The sequence below is a fragment of the Castor canadensis genome, chromosome 13 (genome assembly GCF_047511655.1).
Source record: "Castor canadensis chromosome 13, mCasCan1.hap1v2, whole genome shotgun sequence".
Lineage (NCBI taxonomy): Eukaryota > Metazoa > Chordata > Mammalia > Rodentia > Castoridae > Castor > Castor canadensis.
In genome coordinates, this window is record NC_133398.1 from 124,489,916 (window position 1) to 124,505,213 (window position 15,298).

Genomic DNA, 15,298 nt, shown 5'->3' on the forward strand with positions numbered 1-15,298 from the left:
AGATTCCAGAATTGTGAGAAATGAAGTCCTGTGTTTAAGCTGCTTGGCCTATAGCTTGCTGTTCTGGCAGCCTGGGCGGACAGAGGGCATGGCTCTGCCGCCGCGGAGACTGGACTGTGAGTCAGGGGAGCCCAGGTCTGTAAATACTTCTTTACCCAGAAACCACAGGTGGTTTCGGAATTACATTTTCCATGATTGTTCCATACACATTCATTTACTTATTCAACAGATATGTAGAGAGCCCTGTTAGGTGCTGGGCATACAGTACAAATGATGCAACAGTGGATAAGACCCCGTTTCCTAGCTTTGAGGAGTCTGCTGTATAGGCTGGGGGACAAATGCATGAAAATAAAACTAGACTAGAGTGGCGATGAATCTTACAGTGGAGGTGATCAACACATGGCCCAAGCGATGCTCTCGGAAGGGACCTAAGCCACCAAGTGTTTGTGAGTAGGAAGGGCTTTTCTGCTGTCACCCACCTCACACCAGTCAGGTGAGGATGAGGAGGGAACACGCACACAGGCCCAGCTCCAAGGGGAGCAGAGGGGCAGGCGAAACTACCAAGGAGGAGGCTGGGGACTGTAAGAGGTCTGTACACCAAGCTGAGTAGGCTAAATTCTGTCTTATGCACAGAGAGATTCCACAGGGAAAAATAGTGATTTATTTTTAATGCATGTGAATAAGAGCTTTTATGCCACTTTTTTCCCCATGGTACTGTGTTTTTGAACTCAGGGCCCTTGGTTTGCTTGCTAGGCAGGTGCTCTGCCACTTGAGCCTTGTCTCCAGTTCCATCCTCCCCCACCCCCTTTCCTGCTACCCAGGTGGGGTTATATAAAGTCTGTGTTTCCTTGGTGTCAGTGGCAGATCACAGCGCCCGCTCACTTCTGTTGTGGTTACACGAGCGCCATGGCTTCTAGCACACACCACTCTCATCTCCTGCGGAATATGTAGTAAAGCAAACACCACCAGCTCCCACATTTCTGTCCTGGAAACTGCCAGTGTTCTTGTTGGAAAGCAAACTGCTCTGAGAGGGCTCCAGTTCTTACTTCCAGTGAAGTAGTAAGATACTACTATTTTATTTATTAATCATCTCCAATCCATCCTCATGGCCTTTCTGATAGATGTTTCACTTGTGAAGATTTAGTGATTGGCAGGGTTACAGGCTGACGTCTTTTATTTATCCAAGATGTGATGGTGTCTCGGCAGTGGCTAAAGTAACTTCACCTCTGCTGTGCTGAAACCATGACCTCACCCGTGACTCTGGGTCTGTCACCTCGGGTAGCTGCTTCAAGCCATTTAACCTGAGCAACCCGCAAGTAAGTCAGGCTGCATGGCTGTCCTTACAGGAGGAGCTATGATTATCACTCATTCTATTTTTGCCATCTAACTTTGCTTTGCTAATTCTGAGGCTTCAAAAGAACTCAAGGAAATGGGGTGCATCCAGGAACTGAGGGGCAGAAGGTCAAGAAACGAGTAGACTCCCACGAGCCACTCAGGGGGAGAAGGGGAAACGGAAACCAGGTCTGTGAGAAGTAGTGTGTACCACGGATAAAATTCCTTTCTTGAGGAGAGGGGCAGAACCCCACTGAAATCACCTCCCTCTGCCTAAGCTTCCTGACTGCCTCATGTACATGGTCTGCCTGGGATGGCCACCAAGAAAGAGGGGCACCAGCAGTCTGGACATTGTCTCAAGTCACATCCTGACCTTCTAATACTAAACACTCTCTAGGCTGGCTAGAGGCAAGAACTAGCCATGTTATAAGGCCAAAGGAGGCAAAGACACCTCGTGTTCCTCAAAGACCATCAGCCTCCCAGCAAAGCAACTGCCCACACCGAAAGAGAGTTCCTGCAAAAATCACTGTGGCAAGTCTGTCTGTGGGGAGAGGCACTGTCACGGCAGCCTGCCATGCCCAGGGGCTGAGGGGCCAGCCCTTCCCTGGTCAGCTGAGGGACCAGGTACCTAGGAGTGGTCAACCTCTGATGGAAGTATTTTGAGCCCACCAAGCCAGCGTCATTTTCCCGCAGCCCTCAGAGGCCAACAGGACCATGTCCCCTCCTCCCTGCTTCCTTTCAGATTCTGGATTAATCCTACTGTCTGCACCATTTCTTCCCTGGGGTTTGGGCTCTGGCTTTGTGTTGGCTAGGCAGGTACTCTACTGCTCCAGCCATGTCCAACCCTTCTTGCCATCATTCTCCATAACCTCAATACCTATGTGGACATCCCATCTAACACCTGGCCCCGTTTCTTTACCTGACCTCTGAAGACTCATCTCAGTTTCGCGTTAGCCCCCTACACTTTAGGTTGTATCTCCCTGTCATTGCCATCAACTGTACAACCTCCAAATCCCCAAATTCAATCTTCTCGTGCCCCAGCTCACCACTCAATCACCATGCCACCTCAGGAATGCTGTAATCTACCTGCGACTCAGAGGTCCTCCAATTCACCGCCTCCCCTGCCCAACTCACATGTGTCTTCAACATCTGTCTCTTACAAACATGCTGGTGTTTCCCTGCTTCCATCGCTGTAATCCCGGTAAAACCCAGCCATCTCCAGATCCTGCACCTGCAACAGAGCCACTGAGGCTCACTGGGTAAAGCCCACACAACTGCCCGGATGGCTTCACCAAGCCTATTCTCAAGAAAGGACTCAACAGTACCCAGGAATTCTAGTGCACTAAGCTTGTTTTTCTACTTCATAAATACTTCTTAACTTCTCTCCTTCCGGCTGATACCTGAAATTACTGATTCACTGAGAATATGTCATCATACCTGTGCCCTGTTTGTCCCTTCCCTTTCAATGCCTCACCTGTCTCCAGGACATCGTGCTTTCTGCCACCACCCCTCTGCATGGTCTTGTTTTCCTACCAGTCTTTTCCCTAAACAATCAGGTTCTACCATTTTCCCAACTTAAAAAAAAAAAAACCAACCGTACCCCCCCCAACCCAAAAAAAAAAAAACAAAAAAAACCACCCTCGGCCCCACAGTGCAGCTCTGGTTCCTTTCACATACAAACTTGAATAGCTGTCACAGGCTTCCCATTCCCTGCTGGTCCCCTCACCCAAGCATCTGCCCACTGAGTCTCTCAGAGGGCTCTGCTCATGCCCAGAGGCAGTAAGCTGGCTGCCCCCACCTCTAGCTGGCACTCTCCCTTCCATCTGATCGGCAGCACTGGGTAAAGTGGCCTGCTCCTTCCTTTGTGAAACTCTCCTTCTGCTTCTCTAGGACTTGAGGACTGTGCTGTGCCTCCTCCCTGCAGGAGGGGCCTCTGCCTTCCTTGCTATGTTGGGCTCCCAGGCAGTACCCATTTGTAATCTGTATGCTAATGACGCCAACCCAACCCACAGGATGCCTGTCACCACCTATCTGACATTTCCCCAGAATCCCAAAGAGAACTTTTGAGTTCTCTTCACTCCACGCTTCTGATTCTGAGTTCTCCTCACTCAGTAAATCTCAGCTGTGGCTCAAGATGCAACGCTGTTCTCTGTCCTTCCCTCATCAACTTTAATTCATCTGGCTGGCAGTATGGCTCAAGTACTGGAGCACCTGCCTAGTAAGTGCAAGGGCCTGAGTTCAAACCCCGGTACAGCAAGAAAAAAAAAGTCATCCATGTTGTGCCATCCCCATGACAACCATCCCAGGGCAAATGGCCATCACCTGGCTCCTTGCCCTCCTCCACACAGAAGCTCGTATGACCCCTGAAGAGCATGTGTGAACAGCGTCCACTTCACGGGGACAGCCCACAGATGAAGCCTTGAGTGCTCCAGCCCTACCTATGCTCTACCTCGGCTCATGTGCTCTGCTATGCCTGGGCCTGCGAGTCTTCTCTTGGGTCCTCTTGCCCCTCAGAGACGCTCTCACTCTGGGTCTCTGCCTGCTCATCCTGCAGGTTTCAGCTGTGTGAGTCAGGTCAGCAAAGTTTGGGGCTCATGTAGGTTGCCTGGGGATGGCCTAGACTACCCTCAGCTGGCTGGGAACTGCCACGCCCCTCCCCACTCATTCATTATTGGGTGGGAATCTCCTGGGTCTGCCCTCCCCATGGGTTAGTGTAGGTTTTAAAAGCACCTGAAAAGGAAAAGCATGGACTCCACCTGTGCCCACCGTGCTCCCTTTGTATTTCCTTTCCCGTTTTAATAAACCCCATTTACACCCTCGTGTTCTGCTTGGATTCTTCCATAGTGGAACACAAGAGCCAAGGTCTTCTGAAAACACCTCTGCTGTCAACATGTTGAGAGGTCTCCCCAACCACCCACTGAAAGCTGCTCCTCCCTTGCCATCTCACCTGCCTCTATCAAGGCAGTCAGTCCATTTCTCTCTTATAACACACCATTATATAATGATTTTAAATAAGGGTTCTTAAAACTTTCTCAAATTTTATGGTTCAGGGCTGGTGGCATGGCTCAAGTGGTAGAGTGCCTGCCTAGTGAGTGTGGAGTCCAGAGTCAAACCTCAGTACTGCAAAAAAAGAGAGTAAAATACGGTTCATCACTGACCCCTTGCCTACCTCCATCTGCCCTGTAATCTCTGTGTGCGTCTTTTCCACTGTATTTTCAGCACTCAGCACAGTGCCAGGCATATGTCAGATGTTCAGTAAGTATCAGTGAACGAATGAATGAAATGTACTTAAGTATTTCGTTTCTTTCCATATGATCATCTTTAAAACTTACTCAGGGATTAGTCTTCTAAAACCATGAACAGCACGGACTTTATGTTTTTAAATGTACAACTTCAGATTTTTCTGAAATACTCAGCTGTGAGGAATGGTTATATCAAATAATTTAGTATTTTACTAAGGGGAGATGCTGCTTCTGCTGGTTGTTCTTTGCATCTGGCGCTCTCACAGAGCCGTACCTGCGTATTCCCTTTGGTGTTTCCCCCATTATAAACGTGGTCTGGTCTGTACGGTACACCTTCTTCTTCTTCTGGCTCACAGGATGCGAAACATAAAGAGGAAACGAAATGCTTCCCTTACTCGGTGGATGACAATGATCTGTCTCTGTGTGTGTCGCCGTGTCTGCGTTCACTTTTTCTTTAAATGTCTGAAGAAAGGGAAGGAAGCAAAAACACAGTCTGAAAAGAATAAAGGCCAGTTTTGGTCCAGTAAGACAAAGAAAGTCCTATCTTTTCCTAATGCTCTCTTCATAATGAAGTAGAGCACATCCACCTGACGTCATGTCAGCCATGTTAAGCTGGGTCTTTAAAAGGATGGAGCAGGGAAAATATGGTACTTCTATGGTCAAGGCTGTGGAAGTACTGATACTTATCTGCCACCTACTATCCCACAGATAAAACTTAAGGACTATATAAGTGATGGCATAAAGAGTCTAAAAATATAAATTGGGTAATTTCCCTCAAAATTATTAAGCAATCATTCAGTTGTTTAATTTTAGAAGAGTGGACAGACTTATAAAAAAGAATGATCTTTGTGTGACAACTAAATAAGGAACTATTTTCCTGAATCTTACTACTGAGCCTGTGCTGGGCTGCGGGGGTGTCTGTGCTTACAGATGTTAGCGTCAGCTGGGACATTAGAGACAGAGTCGGGCGTCTCTCACAGACTGCAGATGCTTGGTTAGTGTGGACTGACCGGCAGCATGTCAAGAAAAATCATTTTAAACTACATGGTTTCACTTTCCTTGACAATAGGAATAAGCAGGTAGAAGGTCCTCATTTCATTCCAAAACCAGAAATACTTGATGACATTTAACAACCACAAAGTTACACTTGAGCTCGAAAGTAAGAAAGCAAAATTTCTAAGTGCCCTTCTAAAACAAAGAAGAAACCCAGTGGTGAGTGGAGCTGAAGGTTTAGGTTATAATCTGCAGGACCCCATGGGAGGAGGGGAGAGGTGATGATTGAACTCCCTGCACCCTGCGTTACAAAGTGAAGAAACAAAGGTATGAGGACACCCACACAAGGTAAAGCTAGGGAAGTCTAGACAGGATGCAGGACTCTGGAGAGACTTGCTCACTGGAGAAGGATGGAAGCCCAGCTGGTATCACTTGTGGAATCTGATTTTGCACCACCTGGGTGGTATGCAAAACCTGAGCTGGAAGCCAACATACAAAATTGGCCAAGAACCAGTGGAAACCACAGGTCTCAATGAGGGGCAAATATGAACACACACCACAGGAAGACTGTCCAGACAGTGTTTGTGATTCCAGGGGGGTTCAACACAGATGACAAAGAACACGCAAAACCCTCCACTAGGGAAGCCGGCCGAGGTGACAACGACGAGAACTCTCTGAGGACTGACAGGTGACAAAGCAACCTAAACCGACTTTAAATCTTCACCATGTCTGGAAGGATAAAGGAATCATGGGGCCATGTCCAGAAACAGCAAAATACAAACTTTAGAGAAGAAATATAGCCTTGAAGTAAAAAGAGAGAAAGGGAAAAAAAGAAAGAAGTAGAAACAATTCATCATATGGCATAAACAGCAGAATAAACAGCCTACAGTGATGGCAATGAATTGGAAGAATGAAACTGCTCCGAATGTATGGAGGAGGAGGAGATGGATGAGGGGTGGAGGAGGAGGTAGAGGAGATGGAGGAGGAGGAGGTGGAGGAGGAGATGGAGGAGGAGGTGGAGGAGATGGAGGAGGAGGTGGAAGAGATGGAGGAGGAGGAGGTGGATGAGGAGGAGATGGAGGAAAAGGTGGAGGAAATGGAGGAGGAGGTGGAGGAAAGAAATGAAGAGACAGAGACATAGGAAAACGTCTAAAATGCAAGAGGGAGAGAATGGAGAAAAAGGAAAAGAGAATGCCAGCAAGTAAAGAAGGCACGGATCTTCAAACTGAAAAAAAGAGCGAGACTCTTATTGGGAAAATGAGAACAAATGTGCCATGCCACTATTGGTGGCACCATGGCTTGAGCTCACTCAGGACCTGGTGGTGGCCAGGCAGATGCTCTACCACTTGAACTACACCCCAGTCCAAATCTGTCCTTCTGTAGATTACAGATAAAGGGAATAACCCTTTATTTTAGAGTATTTAGGTTTAAACACTCTTAAGACAGAAAATACCCACAAAGAAACAGCAAACTCATTGATGTGGCCACCACCAAAAATAATGGGATTATCTTCCAACATGCAGAGGAAAAAACCAAAACCAAAACCAAACCTGTCAACTTGGAATTCTATACCCAGTTAAACTATTATTTAAGAATGCTTCAAGCAGGGCATGGTGGCTCATTCCTGTAGTCCCAGCTCCTTGGGAGGTTAAGGCAGAATTGCGAGTTCAAGGGTAGCCTAGACAACATATGAGACCCCATTATGAAAATGAAGAAAAGAATAAAGAAAGGGAAGATTGTGAATACACAAAGACTAGTAGGGCTTATTAGACATGGACTCTTTAGACAGTGACATAATTATTTCTCTTTGATTGGAGTTAAATGGGGTTGACATGACACGTACTCAAAAGGATGTTTTCTCGTGCCACAGACATCTACTAAGTACCTATAATGTTCCTGCCACCATACTGTGCAATCGAGATACAATCTTACACATCCAAAGACGCTCCAGGGGCATTGTAAAAAATATAGCACATCTAAATGTCTCGTCTTTTTCTTGTAAGACATTTATTTCTTAACTTATATTCAGACTCATTTTTTTAAAAGACAAAAAACGATGTTCTTTAGTAGCTAATAATTTCTAGGAAAACAGACCGACATCTTCTAAACTTTGGTAGATAAACACAAAACGCCTGGAGTCTTAGCATCTCAGTACCCAAAGTATTTTCTTTAAGGAAACTGTTTTGTTTTTTTTTTCTCCATGAGGAGGGAAGGATCAGACTGATCACAAGCACCCCCTCCCCACGTACCAGAGTTTCTGAAGCCATGGGGAAGACAGCCATGCAATCGCAATTCTTAATTCGTGGTTACACTGGGTCTTTCTGACCCCGGAAGCATCACAAAGTCCATGTTGTGTTCAAACATGCTTTTCTTATATTGGTTTTATAACTCTGTTGAGAAAATTCAGCCTTAGCAACCACAGAGATCAGACATGTGGATCTTTAAATTCTACCAAATAGTCCGTATTTTAAAACCTGGTTGCTTTAGATAATAATAAAAGGAGAAAATGGTTTTTCTCTCATGTGAGCGCAATATCCTATCTATTATATAAAAGGAAACCATGTAGCTTCAGCTCTGCGTTCTCATGGGTGACTTAGCACCTTACTGAAACCAGCTGGCAAAGTGAAAAGCACTTTAGGACCCTGTGTGCCCATCTAGACCTACTGTGAAGGTGGACTGTGTGGAAGGCACTCTATGATTTTACAAGAGGGCTGGTGATGCATCTTAGGCTCACCTCTCCATCTGGACTGCATAAAACAGGATGCAGGACAGTCACCTTGTCCTGTGCCCTGTCCAGTGACCACACACTGGCTCCAAACGCACTGAGCTTAGTACCTCACACCTCTACAGCAGGTCGGACACAGGTCTTGTGGGGCTAAAATAAAGATGTTTGGAGGCTCTTGAGAAAAACTCATTTCCTACAATTCTCACCTGTGGCTCTTGCTGATCGTTCTTCTACCATCACGCCTCCCTATGACTACAGCCAGGAAAGGCCTCCTGGCTTGCTGACACTCACTATCCACTTAACCCATGTCGGGCCAGCTGACTCAGTTTCCATTGCATCGACAACCTGAGCTCTCCTTGTCACACAAGGACCTTGGTTCTAGGGATTACTTCACGGACATGGGTGGGGGTGATAGTCTCTTCTCCACTGAGGGGGCACGTGGGGTCCTTTACCTGGGTCTGACATGCTTCGGGTTCTCAGGTGGGCTTCATCTGAGGCTCTATTTGTAGGGTGCACATGAGTGACCATTTGTTCACACATTTTTCACAAGAGCCCATGGCTTCCTTCATTTTCTTAAAGGTGTCTGTGGTCAGAAAGAATTACGACCCACTGTTTTAAGTGGCAGCACCACTGATGTAGTTTTCAAAAGCTCTTGTTCTTTGACAAACAAGATCCATTTTAATGTATAAACATTTTAGTACTCTTGCAAAAGAACTGGCCTCACTGCTTTAGAGTCAACTGTATACAACAGCTGATCCAAGGAGAAGATGCTATAGTGCCACTGTGATCGTAGGGACAGTTAGAAAGCAAAGCACAAGGCACGTGGCCAAGATGGAAAGACTCTCTCTCCTGCGGCTGAACTCAAATTTGTTCAGGGTCACTTAGGTGGAGGCTATGATGTCCTGACAAGGAGGCAGGACAGCAAGGAAAACTTCAGTGAAACAAAGTAGGATAGAGTTGAGAAGATGAACCATCGGGCGGGCGGCTCAAGAAAGCAAAGGAAATCCCTCCTTCCTCCTGTGAGGAAGGGCCACAGGTGGACCCCATGTATCACACAGGAGGAAGAAAACAGAAATTTCTTTCTTCCCTTTTTCCTACCCCTCCCCACTCCCAACCTTTCTTTTCTTTCAGGAATCATCCATAGCGAAGGGTTCCATGTGAAAATCCCACAGATGCATGCAGTGTGTTCTGAGCAAGCTCACCCTCTATTACCCTCACTTAACTCACATTCTCCTCCCTCCCACGTTTTTTACTGGAACTCACTCTATAGCCCACAGGCCTCAAACGCTCCATGCTTTTTCCTGCACCTCCTGAGTGCTGAGATTATAGGTGTACACTACCATGCCCGGCATCCCTGACATTTTCTGAGAAGGTTTCTTCAAAAAAATCAGTATTTGCCTTGAAGCTGGGTATGCTGGCACAGCTTATAATTCCAGCAATGGGGAGGCTGAGGCAGGAGGACCGGGAGTTCCAGGACTTGGGCTACATGGTGAGGTACTGTCCATAAGTAAGTAAGTAAGTAAGTAAGTAAATACGCAAACGAGTAAATAAATAGAAGATTTTCCTTACTGAAGTACTTCTTCAAGGTCAAGGTACTGACAGTACTAAATTTACCTTTTAGGTAAATTCTGTGCTTCTGACTATGGTTATAATGATAAAACAGAAAGGAATGGTGAAGACAAGAACTCTGTGCAGTCTGTGCAGTGAAGTACTTCTGCTAACACTATTTTAGAAAGCGTCACAGCTAAAGTATAATTTATCACTTACTAACTGCTACGTTTATGATTGCTTCCATAAATTTCTGGGTGTGGTTAGGGATTTCCACTGCTGTAGTTGTATGAAAAAAAAAACCCAACTGTTGGAATCTTTGTTTAAAAAGGAAACTTAATCAATATAAGAACTGAAGTAATTATTCCTAGATAATGCATCCATGTAATGAAAGCCAGGCTACCCTGTGCAGCTGGACTCCCCAGCGAGAACTGGATCAACAGTGTGATGTGTGAGTGAGGCTCCTTCTCCTCCGCTCCACGTACTCTCTACATGCAACAGTCAGCTGAGGACTGGAAGATCAAGGGAAGCCCTCCCCTGCAGACCACAGTTACACAGGCCTAAAATGGTAAAGGTAGGCTGAGGGCAATTATGCAGAACCTAACCTCGCTTACACAAATACTAAAACACTAACATATCTATTATTTCTAGAAACAGTAATTGTGCTCATATGTTCTGGCCAAAATGGTCTCCCCACCCGTCAATGACTCAATGTTAAACTTGGAAATGGCTCACTTCAAACAATTCATCAATAACTACACCGACTTAATGTTGATAAAGTTACCAAATCACTGCTGATTTTTCTGAAGCACCTACAAAATGTGTTTGTAAACAAATCACAAAAATTACACTTATAAAGTGCATAATGCACACATCCTATCAAGCAATAGTTTATTCTGTTCCATTACAAAGACCTATATCAGCATCTGTAGGAAAATGCTCTCCTCTCACTTCCCCTGACTTTAAGTGCATTTTCCTCTATTTTGTAGACTCTTGTACTATGCACAGCCTGCAGACCTGAAACTCCAGGTGTCCAATTCAGTTCTCCCCAGTTAGGAAGAAATAAGAAAAATTTAACTAAAAAACAGAAGTTATAGATTTTTCAACATCAAAGGTAAGAAAAAACAAAACTAACTCCTAAACAATGTTCACAGAATGATCCTTGATGCTGGTGTACTTAAAGAAGAAAAAAAGGGAAGATCCCTCATACACACGGCACGCTTTCCTAACGACCCAGCAACAGACCGAACTTATGGATAGAACTGCACAGGGCATTTGTAGGAAAAACCCTTCTTTCTAAGATTCACTGGAATAAAAAACAACTCTGGGAGTAAATTACTAAAGAGCTCTGGAGGGCACCTCTGAAGGAATAAATAGCAAGGAAATGAGAAAACTGGGTATGGATAAATCCTTCTGGTACACACCATCCTCTAACAATGGGGCAAGAAACACAAAAATCCAGACAAGTGAGGCTTCTTTTTGGATGGTATGTTTTATGAGACAGTCTTGCTAAGTAAGTAGCCCAGGCTAACCTCAAACTCATGGTCCTCCCTTGTGCTGGAATTACAGATGTGTGCCACCACTCCTGGCACAAAAATGAGTTTTAAAGGCAATCACAAAGAGCAGAAGGACTACTATGGGTGAGCCTTGCTTCTCTCTCTAACCCTCCTTAGCTAATCCTTGAGTTGTGCCCACCAAGGGCACAGATTGGGCAGGCTCCTCCCCACTCTGAACATTGCAGAGGAGACTAGACTCTTTTCCTCATCAAGTGTGGAATGGGCTGCCTGGTGAGCTGGCTTCTTCAGAACACAGTTCACAGAGCACACCAGGAAAAAGAGCAGTACACATATAGCAGCATGCTGGCTGCTTTTTTCCATAACCACATGGTTAGGCTTGGTCCATCAAGTAGAAAACTTTCAAAGGAATCAAGGGCGCGGAAGCGTCTGACCCTCGGAGAAGCTGAGTGGAAGGCTACATGGAAAGTTCTGGTTAAGATCTGGGAGGCTCTCCCATCACAGGTGACTCTGCGGATTGCACCTTGGTCAAGACTAGCACAGGGCCCTAGAAGTGCAAGGACCACACCCTCACAGTGGCCTCATCATGCCAAGTATGCCAGAAAGCCTAAAATGTCAACTGCTCTTTCATTAAAAATAAACGGTGACATCTGAAGCAGCAATGCTTTTGTTGACACATCTGTTTAAACAAAAGACTCAGAGACAAATCTCTCTTTGGTGAAGGGCCAAACCTTTCACATAAAAATCCACCAATTTGCTTATCTTTGCAAAGCAAGGAGTCAGGAGTACTGTAAAAACACATGACACACTAGGATAAACTCATTCAAATGGCCTGAGAGCCTACAATGACAAAGCCCTGTAAGGACCTTCCCACAAGTGTGAAAATCCTCCAAGTGGCACTGTGATGCAGTGTTCCGTATTCCACAAAAACCTAAAGGATATGAGCTGTCCCCATCACTCTCCTGGAGAAGGGCCAACTGGTCGGAGGACCCATCACAAATACACATTAAAGTTGATTTTTTTGCATATTCAAATCCAAAAGCTGTTTTGGGAGGAGAGGGAGATTAAAGTGGCTACTATGGGCAGGGGGAGGTGTAAGTAAATGTAAAAATGATAAAATTAAAAAAAAAAAGTAAATGATATAAAAATAATTAATGGAGTTATGAATTCTAGGTTTGCACAAAGACATAAATTACTTCTGAGAAAAAAAGGATGGAGAAAAAGTAATCAGGACCATCCACTACTTAAATTACACTTCCATTAAAATGAAAAGTTAAAGAGAGCTAAAAGTGAAGAGAAGTCAGGCTAATACTAAGAACATAAATAAATAAAAACAAAGTGGCTACTATGGCTTGTGTTTTTCCTCCTGAAGTGAGGAGCGCAGTCCAGCAAAGGTCTTTCTCTAGCACTTTGCTCTCTGGGTGAGCGGTGATATGTGTTGTAAGTGCTGCAGCCTGTGATTGATTGATTTTTTTTTTTGTAAATTACGTGGGTTCCCTATAACTACCTCACTTTCATGCTTTCCTACTTTCATATACCTTCTTGAATCACCTGGTACTTTCACACAGAGAAAGGCCAGGTGAAAGCGTGCCCTGCTAAAATTAAATAATCAGGTGACTCATTTCTTATGATCTAAGACAACAGTTTGGAAGCTTTTTGGTTTTAGGACTCCAAGGAGCTTAAGATTATGTGGGTTACAGCTATTAAAAATTTAAAGTATTTATTAACCCATTAAAAAGGCCAGAAATACCACTGTGTATTAACATACATAGCTTTTTGAAACAAAAGGTACCTACATTTTGAAAAGCAAAGAAAAAAAATTTGAAAAGGATGGCTGTATTTTCTGCAAATGTCTTTACTATGTAGCTTAATGCAAGACAGTGAGGTGCTCATACCCATTTCTGCATTCGATCTGCAGTGACAAGTTGTTTTGGTCCAAGTATATGAAGAAAATCAGCTTTACACAGAAATAAAGTTATTTTAATAGCCTTCCCAGATAATTATGGCTTTTCCTTTTTGTTAGTTTACTAAAACTCAACTAAGGTTGATTTCATGAAAAATCTAAAAGCTATCAGTAGCAATTTGACATTGTTAAAATGAAAGTTCACTGGTGTATCTGACACTCTGAGTGACTCTTTTCCCTATGCATGCTTTAGTATCATTCAGAACATATTAACAAAGGTACGCAGATCTTCAGAATTAAGTTTTGGAAGACATTTAGAAAAACCTCCCATGACCGGGGTGAAAGGGTCTTGTGAAGGCATTCGTCACTTCATCTGCAGTTAGATGAATGAAACAGTGATGGAAGCGGCTTTCGATCTGTTTTGAAGCAATTAATGGTAGACAGTCATGAGAATTGTTCACACATTAACTGAAATTTGGTTCTTATAGTATCTTGCCTATCAGGTGATCGACCTCTCTAAAATAAGCTGTCAGCTAACCAACAATCCTGTTGTGGAAGCTGGAAAAGCTGATTTTGCTTATGATAACAGGAATACTGGTGTTCATCAGAAAATATGCAAAAATGCCACGAATTCTAGTTAGACATATCTATCCTGCCTAAGGCTAACCCACAGCACAAGACTTATGCAGATGCTAAGAAATTACAGTAACTCTTGACACCTTTATTTACAGACTCTCTTTGAAAAGGCTTTATTTACTTTCCTCTGGGAATTCAGTAAACATCAGTAAGCTCTAAACTGAGTATCTGGGTACTGTTTTAGGCCCCGGGGATAGAAGACACACTAAGATTCAGGTGCTAACACAAAAGAGATTCAGTCTGACCAGAGAAATGGTTGCAGCCGTTTTCATCAATGGTCCCCCCAACAGATGCTGCCTCTCTCATTGCTGTCGGGTTCAAATTGAGGTTCTGTAGAAATGTGCTCAGGGTAGGTGGCTTTCTCTCAGCTCTAGGGGGATAAACTGTAGATGAGTCAGCTGACTCATGCTCTGAAAGTTTCCTCTGAGAAGTGAGGTATAACTGACTCCTGACTTGCAGCAGTGTCTGGTAACAAGAGGGGAAAAGCCCTAACGACTAAAGTTAACCTTCTAAGGATAGTGAGGCAGAAAATGAAGGAGCTTGAATCTTTAGGCTATCACTCACCAACCCTGCAACGGCCTCCTTGGAGACTTGCTGTTACGTGAATTAGTCGAACGACCTCTTGTGGAGCCCAGTTTTAGATGGTCATTCTCTTTCTTGCAGCTGAAAATATCTTGTAGATACCCACACAGTATTACATTACCTAATGTCATAAGTTGTATGGCAGTCACCCACACACAGGAGTGAAAATAAAGATGAGGAAGACATTTAAGCTCCTTTGGAGAAGAGTTGTCCCTGATGACAAGGGGTAGGAGTTCAACAGGCAGACACAGGCAAAGAGGACTTTAAGCAAAAGAAGCAGAGGAGCAAAGGCAAGGAGGGGAGGGAGTACTGTGGAGAAGGGTTCGTAAACAGGAGGTGTCTCGGAAGTCTGTTCCTCTTTGAGTCCCCACTGCCGAGCACAGTGCCTGGTATGTACTTGGTGGCAATAATCTTGAGTAAGTCCATGTCTTGGAATAAAGCTAAAAATGTGGGCTAAGGTCAAATTGAGCTAGGTCTTACATGCCATGAAAAGGACACAATAGACATTTATTTCTTTAAAAACATTTTCCCCTTGATTTAATATAGCTCAGGCTGGCCTGGGACTCATCATCTTCCAGCCTCCCAAGTGCTGGGATTACAGGCATGGGCCAGCACACCTGGCCTGCAAGAAGACGTTTCAGAGGACTTTGGGAGACAGATAATTAAGCTGCACAGCGACTCCGCACAGCAGCTCTTTCTACCTCTTACTGCTAGATAGGTGGCTATGAACAAGGAAGGCTACCTTCCCAACACCACTCTCCACGTTCTCCATTCCCACATGGGTTTCCTGCCCCAGCACCATGTGACATGACAGATTATAAAC

At 44.6% G+C, this 15,298-nt stretch overlaps 1 protein-coding gene across 5 annotated transcripts in view; it reads right to left on the reverse strand.

Moving 5' to 3' along the window:
* Positions 1 to 15,298, reverse strand: part of Ercc6l2 (ERCC excision repair 6 like 2) — a 118,896-nt gene that overhangs the window by 3,411 nt on the left and 100,187 nt on the right. For all 5 annotated transcript variants that reach the window (XM_074052562.1, XM_074052561.1, XM_074052564.1 and 2 more), the window contains one exon: positions 4,849 to 5,036. In XM_074052562.1, the coding sequence (XP_073908663.1) occupies positions 4,849 to 5,036 (188 nt within the window). The remainder of the gene's footprint in view (positions 1 to 4,848; positions 5,037 to 15,298) is intronic.